The 24,233-nt window shown below is 45.1% G+C and overlaps 1 protein-coding gene across 5 annotated transcripts in view; it reads right to left on the bottom strand.

The window, feature by feature from the left end:
* LOC146675179 (nuclear factor 1 B-type-like) overlaps positions 1-24,233 on the bottom strand; it is a 59,451-nt gene that overhangs the window by 19,457 nt on the left and 15,761 nt on the right. For all 5 annotated transcript variants that reach the window (XM_085400283.1, XM_085400281.1, XM_085400284.1 and 2 more), the window contains exon 3: positions 1,661-1,717. In XM_085400283.1, the coding sequence (XP_085256409.1) occupies positions 1,661-1,717 (57 nt within the window). The remainder of the gene's footprint in view (positions 1-1,660; positions 1,718-24,233) is intronic.

Here is a 24,233-nt window from a genome sequence, read left to right as displayed (position 1 = left end):
TAAAAACATTTTAAATTTGGAAGATATCATAAGATTATAAAGAATGTATTATACATTAAATTATGGATATAATTTATGGATTATGGATTTAGGAACGGGCAGTTTTTAAAAAATCGAAAAATGGAAAAGGAAAGTGCATGGGTCACGGTCTATTTCCTGAAAGCGTCAATTATTATTATTCGTATTATTGTTGTTATTTTTTCCATCTAGTATTTTAAGCACAAGTGCTGAGTGACTCGCTTTGTTTCTGGCCTGACATGTTTAAACAAATGCCGAGGACAAAACCATTCCTGTGCAGCGCAGCAAAGAGTGACAGGACAGGTGTGTGTGTGTGTGTGTGTGTGTGTGTGTGTGTGTGTGTGTGTGTGTGTGTGTGTGAGAGAGGCGGAGGACACGCAGGCTGCCGCTGCTGTGAGAACTGAAGACGAGTCCGTGCTGAACAGCAGGTCCTGCCCGTTTGATCAATACAATGGTAGAACTTCACCACTGTAAATATTGACACTGTTACGATATAACAGCATGAAATAGCTGCAGAAAAGCATAATCATAAAAACAATCATTTGCAGAACCTTAGACTGCTCGAGTTTTCTTTTTTAAACGAAGCTGCTCTGAATGAGGTAGAACACGGTTATTTAAGCACAGCCAGATTTTTTTCTTCTTCTGTTTTTTAGAAAACAATTTTCAGACTAAATAAAGTACCCCTAATGTGTGGGTGTGTGTGTGTGTGTGTGTGTGTTTTCTTCCCCGGTTTACACTATAGTGTGTATGCCCTGCCCAGAACTCATCAGCGCTAATCAGATGCTGTCAGTCATGTAAAATACTCAGACAGGTTACTGACACCCAAATGAAGCTGGCTCTGCTTTGATTTAAAGCCAAAGGCACTCGGGCTGTGCCAGAAAGATAGATGGGCATCTCGATTGGCACCTACTAAGCTTAATGCCTCAAGTGAGCCAATGGCTTTTGCGAGGAACTGTGCCACTGCCGAAGGCCTCCCAGGCCTGAGTCATTGGCTCGCTAGCATGTTTTTCTTGGCACCGGTATCAGCAGAACCTGCTCTTGAGGTAGAAAACTAATTATACTTCTCAAACTATTTTCATTCCAGCACTGTGACGACACAGTGCAGGTCAGTCCAGGGGAACAACGGCACTGTCAAAGAATATTCTCTACAGCTCAGCTCTGCTGGCTCACCTTGACGCACTCAACTACCAGCCAAAGGCGCAATATGCTGTAACATTTTCACTCCAGATCTTTTTGGATTTTTTTGAAAACACAGAAGCTCCGACTGGGGTGATGAACTCAAATGTTATTCTTTCCTTAGCCTACATAAAGTTTACAACTTAGGCTTTAGCCAGGGAATTTTCAAAAGTGATACTAACTTGAATTTTACTTTTTTTTAACATTTACCAACTGTCTGTTTAGCTAAATCTGGTTTGTGCTGACGATTTCTTTGGAGTATTCACACAGAGGACCATCTGGTATATACCTTGGGTCTGCTTAAACATAGCTTGTATACTTAGGTATTTTCCCTTCCAGTCACAGAGGTTAGCACACTGTTTAAACTCAGTAGGTTACAGTGTAGATAAGCTGCTGTACAGTTGGAAAGCTGCACAGAAAACAATGGACTGATGACAGGAGGGAGGATGACTGGCAGTGTACATACCTGGAAGAGGGTTCTTGCCTGGCTCATTGTTACTTGGACTTCCTGACTGCTGAGAGTCTGCAAACACACAGAAAGAAGGGCCGGGGATTAGCTCAAAAAGAAGGCAGCAACGTCTCGCTCAAAGTGAAATATTTTCTTGTCAGCGCTGATTATTTCCAGCAAAGGTCAAATCGTACAACTTGAAAAATTACGCAACTATGCAAACCGACTTTATTTTTGTTTTTTCTTATTGTAACATGTAACACCTTTGTGGGAGCAAGAAGTCATTTGCTGCGCGAGCGCGTGAAGGTTTTTTCCCCTCTTTTTTTCCTTATCTGTTTCTCCAGGAAAGTGCACCCACTACACAATGAACAAGTCATTTTTGTTTGAACAGGATTATCATTAATGGGAGAGTAAACTGAAGCAAAAGCTCTGCGTCTGACACGGACTAACCTATAAACCTAAATGTTTTTACCCGCAGACCTCTGGGTAATTTTTCAAAGAGGCTGGGGGTGTGTTGGGAGGAAGGGGTGAGGGGCATACAAAATGTGTTTGGTCCTGCTGCGCAAGATACAAGCACAGAACAAAAAACGTAGAGAGAGGACAGGAGGGGTGGGGAAACACAAGGAAACATGAGTGGAATTCTTTCCACCGGTTATGGTGCGCAGGGCTGTGGTATGAGGCCACGCGGACTGATGTGTTTTACCTGCCAGCCTAACTGGGAGGGTAACGTATCATTCCTCACGAGTTCGTCATCGCCCAGTGATTGATCAAAGGCACCTTTTTTTGTTTCCTTATAAGTCGTGCAGCATAACAGTCAACATCGGTATAAACAGGATATTATAACCGCACGCTAAAGTATATTAAGACCAAGCCATGCCTGGCAGGGGGCTCCTAATGGGACCCCAATAATAGTTCAAACCAGTCCAAGCCCATACATGCCCCGGGACAGACGGGGTGCACTAAGAAGCAGCAGAGAGATTACCATCTACACATTTAACATGAGACCCAAGAAGCCAGAGACGGTGAACTCAGATACCCTCGCCTTGGAACAACACCCCTTTTCCTGCCGCAGCTCTCATGAGCTGCGTTACAGAGGCAACGGAGAGAAGGAAAAGAGAGGCTGGTGGAAGAGAAGGGGAAAAAAAAAAATATGTTGAAAGATTTATTCTTTTCTTGTTCTCTCCCTATGTGGTTCTCCCGCTCTCTCTCTCTTTCTCTCTCTCTCGTTCCCCCACTCCTAAATTTGACTATTAAACAGGACTGCAAAAACAGAATGTTCTTGGCCGAAGCTCAACAATGACAAAGCAGGGAGGGAACAGGACCATACATTAAGCAAAGGGGGAAAAAAATCCCCCTTTTAATGTTTAACTTTTAAAAAATGTATGCGTAACATACAAGTTAAAGGCCAACGGTACAGATCTGCTACACTTCCAAAACATGTGAAAACTTGAGCGCGACTTGTGCTTTCATCATCGAACTGTTCAGCTGTTTGAGCTTTCTCCTAAAAAGCTAATTTCGGTTGCTCCCTTATTCACAAAGGGTCGCCACAGCGGGCAGCTCCACATTATTTTATTTTTTCTTTCTTCAAAAAAGGGATATTGTCTCCTCTCAGGATCGAACTATGGATCTTTTTGTTTGTTGGGCTGATCAGCAGTAAAAAAAGACTTCATTTAAAGTTGAAATAAAACAGAAAAAAACTAAACTTGACAAGCTGGGAAGCCGGAAAACAAATGATACCGCTCCTTACTAAATTATTTAAATGAGTAGTCAGCTATTTAAATTATTAGAGTAGATTTGGTCAATACTAAAATCTGCATGACATCGCAACTTGCACATTGAACGTGTTCAAATCAATTTCAGACATCAGCCAAATAGCTTTCTTTGCTTTCCACCAACACACAGAGAGTTCCTCCTACAAACACACACTCGCACAAACTTTTACATGAAGTTAGCACATGTCCATAAAGTTATCGCACGACACTCAGTGGCCTTGTCTCCCCGATCCAACCACCCCTCCCCACTCCATCCCAATTGCCACTTTCCGAGTCATCCATCAGTCTAGTTACGACTGCCAACTCTACGCTGGCTCCCCGAGAAGTGCTGAGAGGGAGAGAAACAGGCAGGGGGCGAGAAAAGAGCACAAGAGAGTAGGGAGGAGGTAAATGCTGAAAAGGCAGCGCGGGGAGGGGAAAAGGGAGCGGGGAGGTGGGAGAGCTGCTACAGTTCGGTTAGATCGGATCAGAGTTGTGCGGTTTTTTGTTTGTTTTCCTTTTTCCTTTATTTTTTTTCTACTTCTTCGAAGGCTGAACAGGCAACCATGACAAAAAGAGCAGATGGTCGTGGCAATTAGAGATCCCAGGCAGCATCTTCCAGCATGAGGCCCCACTGTAGCACCAGGAGAGACCACCTGGATGACTCAAGGTGGGATACAAGCATATGGCACATCTGCCAGGTCTGCACCAGAGCTGGAAACACCTCCCCTATTGCATTACATTTTATCTTTGACCCAAGAAGGGCAGCTTCACGCTCCCTCTATTTTTTCAGTTTGATTAAAATATTTAGTAAGACGCTTGCACATTTGGGAGTCTGCGGATGTGCTCGTTTTATCTCTCGTTCTCGTTCTGGGCTTTTCATGCCCCGTGGTGTTTTCTGCATGCATTTTTTATTTGTTTAGTGCGACCTCACTAAATCAACTTTCTATCAAATCTATTTAGATGACTAAATAGGTAGGATTGAACAGTCTTAGCTTGTGATTCAACAGGCTTCCGAACAAAGCGCTCGTTTGAAATTGTGCAAACAAGATAACCGTGCTGAACTCCAAAATATCAAATGAAATTTCATATAAAAGAGGCTATTCTGAAAAAAGGAAAAAAAAAAGATTGCACAAAGTAAACATGTGGTGAAGCACGAGCCTGAGGCCTGGTATCTGTATCTACAAGGTGTCCTTTGCAGAAGCCCAGCCAATCCGATAGTCTTCAAATAAACAGTAGTGTAACCTGTAAATAAACAGTTGCGGTCGAGGAGGCTCGGCTTTGCCCTGGGAGTTTGGCAGGGCTCGATCGCGAGGCCAGACACCGCACACACGCGGCCTCTCTCTCGCACACATAAACACACGCGCGCGCGCACATATACACACGCGGCCCTTTTCCAAAAACAACATTTCTTGGCACCCTCCGTCCCTGCCACTTGTTTAAATAAACAAACCGGTTCATGAAGGAAGCGGAAAAAAACACAGTACCACGTATGAATCAGATTATCTGTTGTTACTCAGCAAAAAAAAAAAAAGAAAGAGGGGGAAGAAAAAAGCAGGAGAAAAGGCTTGTGGGTATTTTGGATGTGTCCACGAGTTCTTACACCTTCTCGTCCGGTGGGATACTTATCATACCACTGTAACGATTAGGGCAATTAGGGGTAATGGCAACAGAAATCTGGCTCGGCAAGAAAGTTTCGCAGTGCTTGTGAGGTTTCTCCACGCCCAAGTGTGTTGCTCGCCTGGATTTCAGAATCACTAAAACACACACATACACTCTCCCTAACCCACCCTCTTCATTTTTGGCATGATACCCATTCTGTTCCCACTAAATTGCAGAACACACATGCACATACGCACACAGTGTGGGTTAAATTAGCCACATAGTTTGGGAAAGTTGCTTTTTCCCCCCCTTTTCTTTCTTTCTTTCTTTCTTTCTTTCTTTCTTTCTCTCTTTCTTTCTTTTTTTTTTGGATTACTGCGGTGCACGTTTCTAGTCCGCAAACACTTGCAGACGCGTACAGATATCCTCCACAAAAAAACAGTGCGCACGCGCAACACGCACGCCCTGCAGATGCATACCGCTGTCGACATTTCAGGAGGAGAAGCCTGTCTGGCAGCCATTTTATGCCGAGCGGGGTTCTGTGCACATGTATAGCACTCTGGCTGCCAGAGGCATGGGTCCCGAGCCAAGACGCATTTCAGCAGCCTGGGGAGGCGAGGGGAGGGGAGTGTGCGGAGGAGAGGTGCAGAGGGGTGGACTCCCAGAGAAGTAGGGAAACAGAAAGAGGGAGAGGGGCAGAAAATATCGACCTAATTACGGAGCGCCTCCGATGCGTAATGTTTCGACAATACAGCTGCTCCTGAGTAAATATTTGATGTGGCCGAGCAGACTTTCTGCTCAGTGTCCTCCTGCTTTTCTTTCCTCTTCCGGTGCGGGAGCCTCCACTTTGTCCTTCCTTGGAAATGCACAGTCCAAATGCGTATCAAGTGCTTGTGTGTCCGTGTATGTGCAGCACAGGGGTCACACAAGTCGTGACGGCGTGCATAAATGACTGTACATGTGCTGGTATGTAATATGTGTGTGTGTGTCCCGTGTCCTCCTCTGCTCCTGGTTTCTATCATTCACAGCTTTTGTCGATGACCTCACACTACTCGGGCTGGCTTCCAGCAGAACCTGCTCCCTTCTCCAAATCTTTTTCTTCTCCTCGCTATCTGTCTATCGCTGTCCCTGTGCCTGCAACAGTATCCCTCCTCTATTGTATCTTTTCATACCCGCCTCTGTGTGCATATCTACTGTTCAGCGTGTATCTGCAACGATAATGTCTTATCCAGTACGAGGTGCGCGCTCTCTTTTTTTTTTTCCTTCTCGCGTCGCCTTCTTTTAACACTTTTCTCTCTTTTTCTTTTAATGTTTCCATCTGTGCCGGTGCCCCCCACACTCCCGTTGCCGCCTTTTCTAATGCCCCCCATCACCCCCCACTCCAACCCACCCAACCCTTCTCTCTCATTCTCTCTCTTTGTCTCTCTATCTTTCCCTTCTCTCCCTCCCTCACGCTTTGTTGTCTAAACAAAGTGGCCTTTATCAGGATGAGCCGCAACCCAAACAAGCCAAACAAAAGATATGGGCGAGAAAATCTGCCCGCAGAAGAGGGAGGATCTTATCGTGCCAGCCTTTGTGTGCCAGCCTGCCAACTGGCGATGCCTCCCACCGACGACCCCTCCCTTTACACACACACACACACACCAAATTCTGGCATCTCACCCCCCCCCCCCCCCTTCCTCATTAGGACTCACGCATGGCATTCTGCATAGGGCTGGCACCTGACCTGGCCGAAAGGAGAGTGATATTGATGCCGAGGGTGAAGGGAAGACAAACGCTGTGCCAAATTGAACGCCATCTTGGGGCGGCGTTGTCTCATAAGGAGGGTGAGCTTTGACGAAGAGGGGGGAAAGCTTCCTTTACATATATTTGGTAGGACTGAACTTCAACACTTTGCACGTAGCAGGATGTGGTAAAGTCTAAAGAAAATGGCTCTTACGGCCTCTTCTATACCACATGGTTGGTTTTATTATCAGTGATACCTCTGCACAGACTGATATAGATACCATTGTATTCCTCTGACTGACTGTGTTGCAGCAGTGGCGGCCATACACTGTGTGACACTGTAATGATTATCTCATAATTGGAACAAGCCAAGTATTTCTTATTGGCTTAAAGGAGCACCTGGTAATCCGGATAGCTACCCTATCAAATGACTGCCACTGACGGGGAATGCAGGTACAGTAGGATGAGTTACACGCAGACACGCACACACACAGACACACACACACAGATATACTCAGTCAAACGAGTGAAAAAAAAAGCTCAGAGAAAGTGAGAGGGGCAAAGTTGAAACGTCTGTGAGAACAATGACATGTTGCCTTCTTTTCTCTAAGACAGACACCCCAGACTTGTTCAATAGACCAGGAGACACACACACACACACGCACACAGTAGGTCTGTCAGGGTTTTGAGACTTATGGAATCAAGTGGGATCCCAGCCCAGACAAGAACAATGAGAAGCCATACAGTGTGTGTGTGCGCACGGCTGATTTTGTGTGTGACCCAGCTCATTTGTATCTCTCTGTGCCCGTCTCTCAATGGAGTGCACGCTCACGGCCGCTGCCGCCTCAGTGTGTATGCCCATGCGTGCGCGGATCATCAGTTTGTGTGTTTGTTTCTAATCGTTGCATACTAATGCCGGTGAAGAGCAGGCCCTCTTTCTCTTGGCCGAGTCTCTGTGCCTTCTCCTCGGTAAACTCTCACGGCAGTGAAAAGAGGAGAGCATTTTAACTGAGCCGGGAGGACAACAGGCTCCTCATTGAGGTCACCAAACAGTGTGGACGGGGAGGGAGTGTATTCAGTGGCGAGTGGGCCTTGAACAAGGGACTGAATGGCCTGACGGATCATTAGCCACACCGGCCCAGGAGAGGAGAAGGAAGAACCTGGCAAGCTCAAAAGGATACGCAGCTATACAACTAAGGATGCAGATGAGGGTTAATCCATCTAAAATTCAACTTCCCCACCTTTTGAGCTGCGAAATAAAGTTTACCCACCTCTGTGCGGACGCACAAATCGCATGCATTTACAGTCATCCGCACGCTATGACATACACGTGTGTACAAATAGGGGTACGCATGCCACATCCTGCGGGAAGCCGATGTGTGCTGTGCGAACGATGCAATCGGCAAACCGGGCTGCAGACGAACTACGCTACACAGCGACGCGGCACAGTGGCTCATCTGTCCAATGAAAAATGAGCAGGCTGGTCTCCAGTCAGCACACTGTGCCCCACTTAATGTTTCCAGCTCCTTTCGCTCTCTTCCAGTTCACCCTTTCCTCACAAATTGGACTTTCCTTTCACTTTTTACACGACATTCCTTTTTCTTTTCTTTTCCTTTCACGAAAATCTGCTTTTTCTCTGTTCCTGACGCTTTAAAAAAGATCGTTTGCAGCCAAAACTTTTCACCTCCGACAACCCTGACACTGTCTTAGAAGTATGCGCAAATGTATTTATGAAAGCCGTTTGTGCTGAAACCACTTAAATCAATCAACCTTTTTTTTTTTTTATCATTTCTCAAGCAACAATTTTTTCTTTTTTTTGGTATCAGCTTCTAAAATGTGAAGATATGCAACTCGCCCCTCAAATCTTTGTAAATTGAACATTTTGAACGGGTGACTGTTGATAAGTCAAAACAAACAATGTGAAGGCTTAAGTTTGAGCTCCCGCAGATTCTAATCAGTGTTTCGGACTAATATCTGATTATGTAAACTAAATAATCTGCTAGTCGGAAAATAATTAACAGATTCACTGATAATGAAAGCAATCATCAGATCTTGGACCAAAAATTGTTTAAACGTGGATTAACTGATTTTCCAAAAGTGTGGTCTCGTCATCATCCACAACTTAAACGACCATCAGGTCCAGACTGTGAGAAAAAGAGAGCGCTGCATCTGTGCGTGAGACAAAGGGCCAATCAATGGCCAACGCTGCATCTTTTTTGCTATGCACCAAACAAACAATTAGCTTTGTTGCGGTGTAATTGACTGGCAGGACCGGGTGGCATTTACATTCGCCCGCTGTTGCCACCCTGCCATTCGGCGAGCTGGGGGTAAAAAAAAAAGAAAGAAGAAGAATGGGCCCATACAAGGGTGCAAGGTTGGCCACATCTCTCTGGTTCGAAGACACTGCTATTTTTCCACGGTGGCAAACTTCCAAGCAGGAGCTTTTTTTTTTTCCCTTAAATGCACGTCTGTGGAGGAAGGAGGGGAAGGAGGGTGGAGTGAGGACGAGACTATAGATTTAATTATGCATGCGTGTTTTCTCATTCATTGTAGTGGTGGGAAGGGGAGAGGAAGAGGGTAAGAGGGGTGTGTGGTGGGACGTTTGGGGGGGGGGGGGGGGGGGGCAGACCAATGACATTCCGTCGTTGTAGTCCTCCTCCTATACACATACACACACAAGGAGCAGTCTGGGAGCGAGCCGCTATAGGCTAATGAGGTGACACTCACCGTCTGGAGACTAGCCAAAACAGTCCATTAACTCCTAGCCAGTAGTTAAGAGGAGAAGAAGGAGAAAGTGGTTGCAGGGAGGGTGCAGAGGAGAAAAAGGGGAGGCGGATGAGGGAGAGGAGGAGGAGTAAGGGGGGGGCAAATGGGTGAGGTAGGCGGCTAGCTGATGGTTGGTGGGTGGAGCTTGTGAGGGGGTGAGGAAAAAAAAAAAGAGAGGAGAAAGTCTGAAGTCTTGGATGTGAGGGTGGGGGGTATTTCTGCAGTTTTGTAGTTGTGAATGAATCAGCGGGGTGGCTAGTAGAAGGGGGGGCTGTGCACGAGCGTTCACTGTTGGTGAATATGCTCTGTGGAGGCAGCTCTTGAGGAAAAGCAAGACTCTGTGTGTGTGTGATGGAGTAGAGGTGGCGGTGGGGCGGGCGTTGGATGCCACGAAAGAGAGAGAGGACAAGGGAGATAGATCCAAAACCCCCCAGCCAGGCAGACAGACCTTTGACAGAGGAGCTCTGTGATTCGTCTCTTTCATCTTTAGAACCCCCCTATCCAGTCGGATAATTATGAGACAAATGCACCGGACCCCTGCTGCTTGAGTGGCAATGGGCATTGGAGGCCAGAAACACATAGAGGGTTCAAACCTGCACGTCTCGACTGGTCCGGAGGGAGGGACAGAGGGAATGAGAGATGGCGGGGGTGTTTAGGGGTCTGGGAATTTCCCCACTCTCCCAAGAGAGACAAGTTGGCCAACAGATCATAGTTCAGGGACAGCTTGGTTGTGCTACTAACGAGGTTTAACTCCGCTTTACTTCCATTCAACTTCGACAGACACACACACACACACACACACACACACACACACACACACATACACACACACACACACACACACACAGTTAAGAAGTATCACACTTTTACGGTTTATTTTCAAAAACGTATAAAAGAAAACTTTGGGAAAACGCTGCCAGATTTCTAACTTGTAGCTGGCTCAGTTAGACTGATCCATGCACAACATGTTGTTTTATTAATGTAATTGATGTTGCTCTGGTCTGCACTGATAAGGCAGTACAGTTAGGAAAAGCAATGCTACCTACATCTTTATCTTGCACCAACCACCAAACCCTGAAGGCCTTATCCCTGAAGCAAACACACATGCAAAATACTGCTTTATTTGACTGGTAATTCAAATGAAAATCAATGTGCCAATCTGTACGAGCACTTTGAATTCAAAAGTGATTCATGTGAGAGAATTTTTCCTTTGGGTAACAAATTTTCACTCAGGCCTGGGCAACTCTCTGTGCCCGTTTCTGCCTCTGCCAGTGACGTGTCGGTGATTGTCAGCGCTTACGACGACATCAGGCCTCAGCCAAGAGGACTTCCCACTGGCGAGGGCCGCGTCAGGGTGACTGGGTGCTCCCTAACAGGGCAAAATGGCTCTCCTCCAGCTGGCCACCCATTGCCACTGTTTGCACTCCCTGAGGTCTGCCAAGCAAGCGGCAGTAAAACACACACAAACACACATGCCCACACACACCTTAAAGTGGGGATGTGGAAGGAATTATCCGATCATAGAATGCCACCACATCTAAGACCAGATCTTGGCCCAAAACAGACAAGGAAAACAAAGCGTGCACTCATTCAGACGATTTTGCTGGCACTGCTCCCTTGGAACGGGACACAGGGTGGAGAAGGAGGTGGGGGGGGACAACCACAGAGTTTAATGTGTCATTACAAGCATAAAAACAGACTACTGACATTGCCAACAGATGTTGAGCCAGTTTATATTTGCCATTACAACTCCAGTAGGGAATGAAGCGGCAGGTGCAAATGGGGCTTTCTTCTTTACAATCCCAGCTACTGTGCTGCTGCATCATCATGTCTCCTGATCTATTACTCAGACATGGATCATGGGTAGAGGGCTCGGTGCCTTTGGCACCAATCAAACTCTGAATCATGGTTTGCATTTGTCCTCTTCATCCAACTTTTAGATACTTAGATTTCACTTAAACACCACATGGGCTAAGCTCTCTATGAGAACCCGAGGCTTAATAATGCTTACACCTTTCTTGAATGTCTCACTCTAAATAGTGCAACAATGACAGAAAGATGTCTCTCATTCTCTCAACACTCCAAAGAATGCTCAGTTGCAGCAGGGGAACTGAGGAGTTTGTTGGTGGTTTAAAAACCGGCTGCATGCTGCATGGTCAGTAAAACCCCTCCTTTCCTTTTAATGAGGCTGGAGGACGGTGCTTTCAGAGCCCCCACCCCTCAGCCCCATCAGAGCTGGTCCGAATCAAAGCAGCCGTGGGGATCAAGGCTCGGGGGCAAGAGGGTGAGTTGGGGGAATGGGGTTTCGGTGTCTCCACTGGCACAAGACCATTGAATGAAGCTATTAGGGGGAGTGAGGGAAATTATAGGAGTGATTTCACAAAACCACTACTCTTGCAAAGAAAAGCGATTCTTGTGGAAACGCTGCACCGCTTAAATTCTTACTCGGTGAGCCACGGTCAGATGCAGAGCAGTGGTTTAAATTAAACAGCGTCGTAAAACAGATTCTCACGTAACTCAAAAGGGAGTGACAGCTCCTTGCCCGCCACAAGGTCAACGCTTTGGCAGTGATCCAGAGTTAGTGGAGCTCCTCACCTCCTCGTGGACCCTCCGACTGTCTGGAGATATCCGACTAACAGCAGTCAAGGTGCAAAACATCTTTTGTGGTTGCAGGTCCCCGATGCAGGGTTTAAACACAAACATTCAGCGGCTCGGTGCTTTCAACAGCCTATCCGCTACCACAACAAAGCGCCACATAATCGTGATTAAACATCTGGGTCTTACAGGAGATCAAAATGCAAATCTGATCTTTCGGGTTTAACCGTTTACTCCCTTTGCTGCACCACAAGTTATAAATCGCTCTTAAGTGCACGCTAAGCAAGATATTCACAGCCAGACAGACTCAAATGAGTAAGCAAGATAGAACTCTCTTACACATTTAGTCGAGTAAAAAAAACAAAACAGCAAATCTGTTCTCTGTGACTGAGGCCTGCTGAGGCAGCCCCCTCTGCCACTGCAGCAATAACAACATGTGGTTTGGCTGTGCAGCGCCAGCTTACAGTGGGAAGAGGAGAGGCGCTAAATTAATCTCAGATTCTGTTTTTGAAAGTCATAAACAATGCTACAGCGAGGCATGACATCCACAGAGGTGGCCACAGTGTTTGGTCACATGATTAGAGAATGTTACATCAGCAGCGTTGTAGGGTTTCGGGAATAGATTATCATCACAGTGAGCACTCAAACATTACAAATCATATTTACATAGTAAACTGTGGTTATGCTGAGCGTACTGTCTGAAACAATTGTGTGTAGCCGGCACGCAAGCCTGCCGTGTCCCCAGGCATTGTGAGGCTTCTCCCAGTCTTGCTATGTAGAAGAGAAATGTAAAGGGCCTTTGTTTTTAAAATGGACTGCTGCCAAATTGTTAGGATCATACACAGAACAATGTCATCGGGCCTCACCTGGCAGGTTTGTTTGCAGGTATCGTATATATTGTGGTTTTGTGATTATATTCTTGCTGTGATAGAGTTAAGAAGGAAAGGCTTTCAGTTAAGTCTGGCCTTCCTCTTTGCTTCAGCCTTTCCCACGAGGCTCCCGAACCATAATCTCTTGAAATATTTGCACAGATGACGGCAGCACTCGGCTGTTTTGACATGGAGCAGCATGAGCAAGATCTAGCAGTCACATTTTCCATCACTTTTCAGTTCAGGAACAGGAATTCCCCTTTTGCCGCTTTTCTTTGTAACCCACCCGCCTCCCACCACCCTGTACAAGCCTCCCAGCACTCCTTCCTCCACTTCCTCAGCCTGCTAGCATTTGTCCCCTCAGGGCCACTCCACAGGGGCCTTTACACTCGCCTTGCAGCCAGCTCCTGCAACCCTTGCTTTCCACTTGTGCAAGCATGTTTTGTTTTTTTCCCACTTTATCTGAGATGCCAAAAGTTCACTAACTGAGATCAGGGGTGGGTGAGAGGGCAATCAGGGTTGGGGTAAATTCTGCAAGCTGGTGCGGAGAAGAGGTATCGTCTTTAGTGCCCTATAGCTCAGCTTAGGAAGGCAAGCGTGGCTGTTTTCTTTATGTTTTTTTAAGAGCAGCAAGTTTTGGAAACGTGATCGTATTTGCATTTGACTTAACTCTATCATTCCATCACAACTGCACACAACTGCACTCACACACAAAACAGGCTAAAGTGTGCACACACTCACAAGCATTTCCCATTTTACCTCATAATTGCTGATGAAGTGGTTTTTATATTCACAGAAAGTTTTCCTCAAGGTGTTTTCACTATCTGGGGTCCTACAAACTCCTCGGTGTCCTCATTTTGCCTTTCATCCGTCCTTTTTTTTAACAATTAGTCAGACCGAATGCATATGGTGAATCATCAACTTGCAAATTCATCATTTTATTCTAATTAAAAAGGTAAAAATTACAAACAGAAACTAATGCCATATTATGCCTACAGTTATTTAAGAATTTTAGTTATTCCAAACTGTAATTGCACCTAATTTGCTGTGGAATCTCTTTAAAGGTCATAAAAAAATTATCTCCTGACACTAGCCACAGTTGCATCATGGGAACTGGAAGGAATATCAAAGGGCCACCATTGGAGCAGACTCTGTAATCCTCCTCCTGGCAAGCATCTACATATATACACTCGACCTTGCCAACGTTTTTTTTTCCTCCTGAGGGCCTGCTTGAATGTGCATGTGCATGTAGAAAACACTATCTCTTTGCTGACACTGACGGCACAACAGACTTGTTGCAGTCGCAGCTCGAGCAAGGTTGGCAGCCCTGCAGAAACACTTCCCATTTGTGGTGTGGGGCTTGGTCCAAGCCACTTGAACTTGGCAAGGCTTACCTGGAACAGCCTACCCGTAGGACTGCCACAGACTCTCCCCCTTCAGCCAACACAGCCAGCCTCACTGTAAACTATAACAGCTGATTTCAGCCACACCTCCAGAAAACTGGCTGCAACTGATTTGCAGGTGTTTATCAAGGAAGAAGGAAGCATAGCTTTTTTTTTCTGTTTTGCTTTTGTTATCAAATCAAACTGAGCAGGTCCCAAGTAACTCCCTGCTGAGCAGGTTAAGCTGCTGCTTTCCAGCAGGTACTTTGTTATTGAATAATACATCACTGTTAGCAGTTCCTCTTGTTTGTCACCATTAATTGTTGTATAATATATATTAAATGTTAAAAAACTTGCTTTGACTGGTTGAAAAAAGTTGACTGAATGTTTCAGGGCAGTATAGAAGCTACAGAACTTTTCACAAGGGACACAATTGTGAGTGCAAGGTGACTTTTTTTTTTTTTATCATTTCAGGGAGAATTACACAGATCATATGACACCATATGGAATTCTTTTTACACATAATATATTTCCTTTGCAGCCGCCGTGAAAGGCAAGGCCTACAGGGAGTCCTCTTTAGGAGGAGGAGAGGAAAAAAAAGCTGTATGTATGGTGAGGAGGGAGGGGCGGGTGGGGGTGGGGGCGGTCGAGGGGTTTAGTGGGGCGGTCCAAGCACGCTCAGCGAAAATATGCCTCATGCACTCGTTGAACTTGGGGCCTGCGCAGGCTTCTCTCAAGGTTACAGGAGAGGCCTGTACTGAGCGGAGCAGGAGAAAGAAATCATGCAGTAGCAGTCCACATGCAACAAGCTTTTCACTGGACTCTGCCCTCTTGTTGCTATTGCTGCTTTCATTTTGGAGAAATGCCGTATTTTAAGTTTCCAATTAACGCAAAAAACTTGTTATATCTAAAAACGCGTTGCCAAACGTATCATACATCCATTCAACAGTATCTCAGCCGGGCATTCAATCTGCGGCAGAGTCAAACCGCTAGTGTCTGTTGCTCGGATAACAGAAGCGGCATGCGATCGCCTTTGACACCAGGTTTCCTTCCCTCCTCGGAGCCTGCCGGGATTCGGGCCATGTATCCGCTGCCGCACCCCTGAGCCCTCGACCACACAAAGGTAGGAAGCGGCCGTTGGAGCGGGGCGCATTGTGACGAGGTCACTAAATCACCGCTCGTTTTATCCACCGCTATTTACGAACATTTCACCAGAGGAAATCATAAAGACAACAAGCCTGAGTAAATACATCTGAGGATGATTGCTGGAAAGAAGGGAGACTACAAAAGCTGCCTTACATGGACAGTTCGGCCACGAAACATTTTCAAGGAATACATTCACAAGGCTTGCACACTTTAATCCAAGTTTGATAGAAGTGGAACAAATACAACTTTCTTGGTAAATATTAACTTTTACTGTGTGAAAGGCACTGACTCATTAACACTCATCCTCAACTAAGGTTATAGTCTGACGTGATATCACATAATAATGTTACATAACATATTGGAAGAAAAAAAGATCACAAAGGTCCTACAAGTCAAACATTAATATAGACGTAACAACTCTTTCCTTTGCAGAGATTTAGAGGAGTAATGGCATGCTTAGGAGAGAATGTAGTCACTTTCTTTGTGTTGTCATCTGAGCCTCTCCATTCAGTGTTTTGGTAGCAGGTTTGGCCACGCACTCATGTCAGTGCCTCATTTTTTTTTCTTTTCCAAAGTTGCCAATCCCAATGTTTATAAAAAGACAAGAGTGAAAGTGAAAGAAAAATGACCCAAAAACCTGATCCCCCAGAAAGCAAAAGAAAAACAAACATATTACGTTATATTTATCAAACAATTCATTTATTAGCATTTAATATTTCATTTACCTAGCCCATGTCTCTGCTGTTCTCCTCTGCTCTCTGCTGTTCTGCTCAGCTCCAAAACAAACACAGTGCAACAGAGAGCACAGGAGACCAGCAGACTGTTTTGATTCTGAGATCAGCATTAGTTAGCTTATGTAGCATATCGTTGCCATTGCTTGTGTATTTTACAGCCTTATTCTGGGCTTATGATTTAGCTTTTTGGATCTTGTGCCCACAACCTTTCCGGTTATAAAGGGAAGAGATCTGTTTATTTTCTTTAAGAAGCTGGTGATGTCACTCAAAATCCAATCTATTATCCGCATGGCATGGCTCCAATTTAACATGCTTGTCCAGCCTAAAAAAAGAAACTTTTCTGACACTTTCACAGAAAAGTTTAAGGTCAGTCATTCAGATTATTTGAGATGTTATAATAACGTGCCACTTTTCCTTTTGATACAGATATGTGATGACAAACATTTGGAGATTTGACTCAACATGTCAATAAAGACAAACACGGTGCTTAAGCTGGAACAACAACAACTTGTATTTGAGTTCACCATGACTGACAGAGGTCAAAGGGCAACAGGTAGTAAACACTGGTATTAATGAATCGGTCACTTTGCTTTTCCTCAAGAACTAGCAGTCCATTAGCACCTTGTAAAAGGGCCACTTCTATGCTTTACACCAGCTTACGCCTGCTTTCACACAAATAGCGAAGCAAAAATATTCAATGCAGTGACAGAGTTAGAGAAACAGGGTTCCTGGTATATAACGGCAGAAAGACACAGAGGAATTAAGTCTACATAGCCTGCTTCAATGCACATTTATTACTTTGATATAAGCTTATTAAACAGACCAAAAACATTTCTTCAGAGTCAATCTGAGCTAATTTTCCCCACAAAAACCGAAAAAAAAAAAACAAATTAGCATAAGATGAAGTGGGTCATTCTAATGTCTTGATTAAAGTAGGCCTCAGCTTTGCCCAAGTGGCCAAGCAGCAGACTGCAAGTTCAGCTTTGTGCACTGAAGGCCTTATCAGGGCCTCTTTCGTAAACAAGAGGAGGGGAAAAAATAGCCCCATCCAACATAATAAAAGGGAGCATCAAAGCAGCTATAGAAGAGAATCAGTCAGAGTATTAGACGCCACTAGGGGTTGTCAACGTGATGGCTTAGATGTCACTGGAGAACATCTCCATGGATGTAAAGCGGGCAAACAAATTAAGAGGGATGAGCTCGCACTTGGTGGATTAGTATTAGATTTATGAGGACAACTTAGAGTCAGTGCAAAGCAAAGAGTACACAAGTCTGTCAAAGCTGTGAAGAGAAAATTCACCTTTACACATTTAAGTTCAAGCGACGACCGTTTAAGACTCACTGTAGAGTTATTTGACTATGGAGGTGTTCACGTAAAGAAGATCTGAGGTACATAACAAACCGGCCATAGAGCACTATCATTAAAGAAGATTGCAATATCATTTCTCTTAGTTAGCACAGGCAACTGTGGCATAGCATCTTCTCTAAAGTCTACCCTTGGTGTCTGACTGTGAGAGGGTGGTGAGGCGAGCCCTACATGCAGGAGTCCAACTGTAAAGGATATGAGGCACGTTTATGTCAACTATGAATGAATGTTTAAATGGAATCTTTGAATGCAAAGCTTCTTGAATTCAAGAAGATGGAAAGATCCTTTAATGAGCTGATGATTCCAGCAGCGGTTTCATCGCTGACTATACGGACTAATACGGCGCCGGGTCCTGAGAGCCCTGAGACACTCAGAATTCCATATTCAAGACGATGCGAGGGTATTTTTAGGCCAGCACAATTTCCCTGTGACACATTTACTGCGAAGGACCTCAAGAGTGATAACGTGTACAAACTGCAGTCTGCTGAGGAGAGCGACAGCAATACTTGGAGCCACAGGAGAGACAGGCCAATTAATGGCAAGACGTCCTCTGAGTGCAGCCCTCTGTATAATCCCACAACCTACTTTATGGCGAACACTCCCCTCTTGCGCTGATGTGTGCATCATTAATCACATTTCATATCAAATGCATATCCCTAGCCACAAATATTCACTCCCAAATCTCTAAACGATGCATGTCAAACACTGTTCTTTACCAGAACGAGCGGCTCAAACTTTTCACATCTGATTATAAAGCAAAAGGAGCTGGCTAAACGTTTAAAATGTTTAATGCAATACCTTTTAAGTTGAAACACCTCCATACTTGTATTTCTGAGCGATGCCACGTGAAAAGACTGAAAATGCACTTATGAAAGCAGCTTTCCAGGGAGAAGAAGAAAAAGAAGGAGGACAAAAAAAAGTATGATGGTTTTAACTTCAATTTAACCAATGCCACTTAAAGCCAAGCTCTCAAAAGTCTAGCTCAGCACGCAGAACTGGCACTTGAGACATGAAAGGGCAGCTGCGACTTTTGGTTTACATTATATCTTAGTGGTTTCCACATTGTGGCCAGGGGATAAGCATCAGGAGAGGTTTATCTCTGTCACAGTGCTCTATGGAATATGTAAACACTACGTGTAATCAGTGCTGCAGTGAAATGGAGTGCAGGGGCTGTGTGGGAAAGTGAAGCACTTTAGGAATAAGTCGACATCTTTACTCGCTGAGCTCAAGCAAAGATAAGGCGCTGGAAGCAAAGCTGCAGAACCTCTAATGCTACTGTTGCAAAACACTCATTGCTGAAAACTGCTGCAAATGCTGAACACGTGCATTTTTCGATGAACAAAATCAGCAAGCCTTATGCAAGTAGCACTGTTAACTTAGTGTTAACTTTCACTTTGCTTAAGACCTTCGCTCTCATCTATCTTCATCTCATCCATCTCTTGGCTTTACTCTGTCAGCGTGTCTTTGTCCTCGTCATCCACCCAGCAAGGCGGCGGCGCTCCTCCTTTTTTTTTTTTTTCCCCTTGTGGAGCACGGGTACTTGTCCTAGACGAAGAGCCTCTCTCCCTTCTAGAGCCCAAGTTTTAATATGGTGTCCAATCAAAAGTGATTAAGCATCGCAGAGCACAAACAATGCTGGCCCTTAAATCTCTGTGAACCCTCATTCACTCGAGCGAATGAAAGAACACTCTGTCTGCGGCGGCAGATGACAGACGCGCGCTTGAAGATAAGTCTTCTGCGTGAGCCCTTATCCTGCGAACACCCGCCGTTTGAGCAAATAAAGAAATAAATAAATGCATTACAAAACGCCACACACAACAGAACTGGGTGCCACCTCTAAAAAGGCATCAGTGGGGGAGGAGAAGGCTGTTATTTTGTCCGTCAGTGTTACGTCCCCAACATGGTGCCTCGAGATGATACCTAAAACCAAGTGGCACCGGACGAGGCCCAGTTGAGTAAGTGAACCATAACTCAGCTGATGGGAATTAAGTCAAGAATGGAGGACAAACATGCATGCAGATGCAAAGACAGCGCAGTGAATAAAAAGCCTGTTAATGTTCAAGCACAAACCCAACTGCGAGCAATAAATCACTAATAAAATCAACCAGCTGCCTCAAGCGCAGCGTCTTTCACATGAGAAATTTCAAAAAAGCAAATTTCCCACAAATCATCCTGTCTTGTACATAAATTACCAACAATTACAATGCATAATGTATGCGGTAGTAAAACAATACCCTGAACTAATGCATTAGATACGTGCGGTACACAGCAGCATGAACATTTAAGAAAAAGGGGGGACCGCTAACTAATGCTGAAAAGATATTGTTCTTTCTTTTTTTTTTTTTAAATGCCAAGCGCAAGAGCAGAATTACTTGGCAGCTGTTGTGCGATTTTTCATCATTAATATAAGAGCTGCTTGGAGAGTTGCTTAAATACTCTTTTTCAGCGCGTGTAATGCAATCTTGTACTCGGTAAGCTTCCATTTCTAGCTGGAATGACTGCGGGAAAATACTGGAACCAGTCCTGCTAAACATGGCAACCCCACTTGCGCGTATATTCTGTTATATTTATTTTTTTCCCCTATAAAAGTCTGCTATTGAACTGTTACAGCATCCAAAAGGCACTGTTAGCAGATCTCTATTAGCCCGTTTCAGGGATTCAATAACCATACACACATGTAGACGCATTAGCAAATTTGAAACAGAGAGAAGCAGACAAGCGTCATCACTGAGAAGTCATGAGAGGGAGGAGCTGGCACTATGACAACAAGACATTAGCCGTCTGCAGCCTGCTGCCGTCAACAAGTCAGCATGAGCACTACCATCTGACTGGGCTTTCCCAACACTGCCCCCATACACTCAGCCAAAACTAGCTCTTGCTGCTGCTGTTGCTGCTGCTGTTACTGGCTCCTGCTTTCAATTTCAAGAGTGGGCCAAGTAATGGCTTCAGCGTTTTGTGGTCTGCCGACACATATGGTCCGTGTAGCAGAACCAGTTCTGCCCCCCCACCTCCTCCCCTGTAGATCGTTTTGGGACGTGCATGGAGATGTGGGCAGAAGGAGACTGACACAGCCCCAGGGGCTGGCCGCAGTTATGGGGGGAGACGTGTATGGGTCTTGTTATGACTGCCAAGAGAATTGGTCTCAGCGGGGCCACCGCTGCAATCAGTCCAATGCCACAACGTGCAGAACTAACCAAACAGTATTTGTTTAAGGTTTGGCCCTTTCTGAAAATAATGTGTAGGAGGTTCTTAAAAATGCCACCAGCTGCATCGTTCCCAAAGACACTTTATGCACGACCATATGAGGAATCGACCCCAACTTTGACCAAATGGAGAACTCATTAATAATTAGGTCAGCTTCCCATTTAGCCTAATGGCACATGAGAAATTGTATTTACATTAAAAACAAAACTTTTATGAGCCATCATAGGAAGGGCCACATTAACCTTTTCTTTATTGCTCCCATCAGCGCTAACATCACCACTGGCAGTTAGGCTATCGCTGCCGTGGACGCTATCTGGCTGCATGACCTAGATTAAAGGTTATTTGCCCAAGTCACAGAGGCTGCTCCTTTGGCTCGCCCTTGTTGGGTTTCCTTATCGGAGTTTGTCTGGACAAATCTTGGACACAAAGCACCCATTTTGTGCTCCTCTCTGGAGATCCTGTTACAGCGTTCCAGACACGACGCGGTCCGCCACCAGTGCCTCTGGGAGCACGGCGTTTGGTTGGGGCGGTGCGATTAGCTGCTTCCTCAACTTCAAGCATATGATACATGTGAACTCCTCTTACGTCCCTGAGCATGCTTTTGTGCAGCGACAGGGTAAAATGATCGGGGGGGGGGTCAGATGATGTAATGCTGTGAGAATTTGGATAAAGTGACCCTCCCATCCTCATTACAAGACGATCCAAGGGTCCTCCAAGTAAATTCTGCCTTTAGCTACTTAAATACTTTTCTTTTGTAACTACTAAAATTCCCATTTGTTGCACAATAATGTCCTGTCATTAGATGTACTATGGAAATAATTGAGCATCTCCACCCAGCAGTATGCATTTACAGTCTGTGTGTGGATAGAGCTGCCTTGAGGATGATCCAGTGGCCTTATTCCTCCTGTGCTCTACAAGGACAAAGAACAACTAAGAGAGCAGGGTCGAGCGAGGCAGGGAGAACGAGGAAAACGAGAGAGAAAAAGAGTAGTGTTCGCTGACCTCATTCTGACAAGCCCGGGAAGAGTCTTTCCTTGGAACCGTTTCGCAATAGCACTGTTGTTTATACAGGTGGTGGGTGAGTCGAGCGAGATATGCAGAGAGCATGCATTTTGCAACACCTCATTATGAATACTAAACACAAGCAGCATGTCAATTCACACAGCGCACACACAAACAAGCACTTCACCCACACTCCAAAGAGTGGTTCACGTTTCATTTAAGTTGTGACATTTGCAGGGAATGCGTCACTTTGTGGGCAGTGGCCAAATCATTCCACTCTGTTTAAATTTCAAAGTCAAGTTCCTTCACACAACCCAAGAGCTGTCAAATGCTACTGTCCCCTCGTATTGGCTGCCGACTGCAAGCCTCTTGGAACGGATGCCTCCGGTTGCCTTGTGTGTTTGGCTTTTGGGCCGTCTTCGGCAACAACATCCACTTGGCCAGAGTTCAGCCCTGTGGAAGGCTACAACAGCCCAAAGGTGGCTGCCAGGACCATTGTTTATGCAACAGTATACTACTGCTAGGTTAAAGGGAAAAAGAGCAAAACAGTGGAGGGAAATGAAGGGCTCCTACCTGCAGCAATAAGCTTCTGTCTTTGTACACATGGTGAGACATTTTAAGAATATTATTATAACTCTTTCTTTTCTTTTCTTTTCTGGAGCCAATATCTTAAGCAAGTTAATTCACAAATTGTACATATGTGAGAATAACCCTGTAAATTTATAAATACTATGCTTTAGATAACCAACTGTCTTTTCTAAAAGAGGAACACTCTCGAAATGACACAAAATGGAAAACCAGGACCTTAACTAAAAGCCATTTAAATTTAATGAAATCTTACCCAAACTAAATAGATTTTTGTGCTTTTATTTCTGTAACAGTTGAAGCCTGAAAACAAACCCATGCGTAAGTTAATGTAGCGCCTATCTTATTTTCCCCACTAATCAATGAGGTGAACCAAATCCATTATATCTTAGAAAGATGTGGAAAGAAAAAAAAAAAAGGAGAAAGGATCCATACAACAGCTGTTTGGTAAACATACCAAAGTAATTGTTCCAAATGCCTTATTTTAACACAGATTAAATACAATTAGAGGCTGTTTATCTAATCACAACAAGTCACTCTGCCAAAAGAAAAACCGCTGTCATTGTTCCTAGCAGTTCTGCTCCGAAGAATTAAGCTGGAAATAGGATAACTTTTTTTTTTTTAAACATAGCTTCTCTATGTACAGGAAGGAACGTTTACACACTTGCTGCGGGGAAAGAATATGGCTGGATCGTTGGCTGGCTAAGGCATGGGTCTTCTGAGGTGAATACGAGGAATTCAGGTCAGTGCAGCCGAGACGTTTAACCAGATCAAGCCGCTGCAGCCTGGGTGGAAATAGCACGGGAGGCCACGGAGGGGGAAACCAGTGCGTCACAGCTCCCGGCCTGAATCCAGGCTCACCCCCCACCCCACCTCCCCAATGCAAACAAGAGCCATAACTTCCCTAATGATCTGAGATCATGTACGCCTCACACACACTTCGCCAATAGGAAGCGCTTCCTCTCCACCTTTGACCTCAGAGTGGGTGTGTCTACCTTCGACTTGACATGTGGATCAGGAATGGTGCTAGAGTGATTTGATGAATAGTTAGTGGCAAGTTCATCTATGAGGTTTGAAAAAAGAAAAGCTTTAATCCGAGAAAATCTTTCTGCAACACCAGGAAAATCTTGAAAAATCGGATTTTAAGCCCTAACAAATCTCTTAATATCTTAAATGTTTGCCACATTTTGATAATCTGACACCGACTTGTTTTCATTTACAGTCTCTCCCCCCCCACCCGTCACACACAATTGCTCTGTGATTCAGAAGTCCAACACCGCACTCACTCACACACACACACATTGTAAACAGTCTTTATTGAGACGTGAGTGCTTGTATAAACATAGACAAGCTCTATTGAGGGTCCGGGGCTGGGTTGAACAATAAGAGGGGGAAAGTTGCTGGACGTTCCTCACAGACGGTGTGTACAAAATCCAATTATCAGAGCCGTGGCATTAACATTCCAGCAGTCTGGCAGGTGACGGCTCCGTCTTTTCAGCTCCCCCCACCACCATCACTCACACACACACACACACACACACACACACACACACACACACACACACACACACACACACACACACACCGCCAGCATGGGATAGTCTCCCTAGGCAGCACCTCAACAATACACTTACACACATGCAGCCTTCTTCAGCTCCCCCTTTCTAAGAACCCACAAGTATTGAGACATATATAGCAGGAAGAAGGCAAAGAGAGGGGAGGCAGTTGGGAGGAGTGTGGGGTCCACCAGCGACACTGATCTTTTCTTCAGGAGATCAGCGCAACCAGCCTAGCAGGCAGTATCAGTCAATGGGGCATTCTTCTCCTCTCTGTGTTTGGGTGAGAATATGTTGATCGTCGATAA

The sequence above is a fragment of the Rhamphochromis longiceps genome, linkage group LG3 (assembly GCF_057381845.1).
Source record: "Rhamphochromis longiceps isolate RC_006_pf linkage group LG3, R_longiceps_female_GT1.1, whole genome shotgun sequence".
Taxonomy (NCBI): Eukaryota; Metazoa; Chordata; class Actinopteri; order Cichliformes; family Cichlidae; genus Rhamphochromis; species Rhamphochromis longiceps.
The sequence above is the reverse complement of the archived record's forward strand: the minus strand, read 5'-3'. Positions and strand labels throughout refer to the sequence as shown.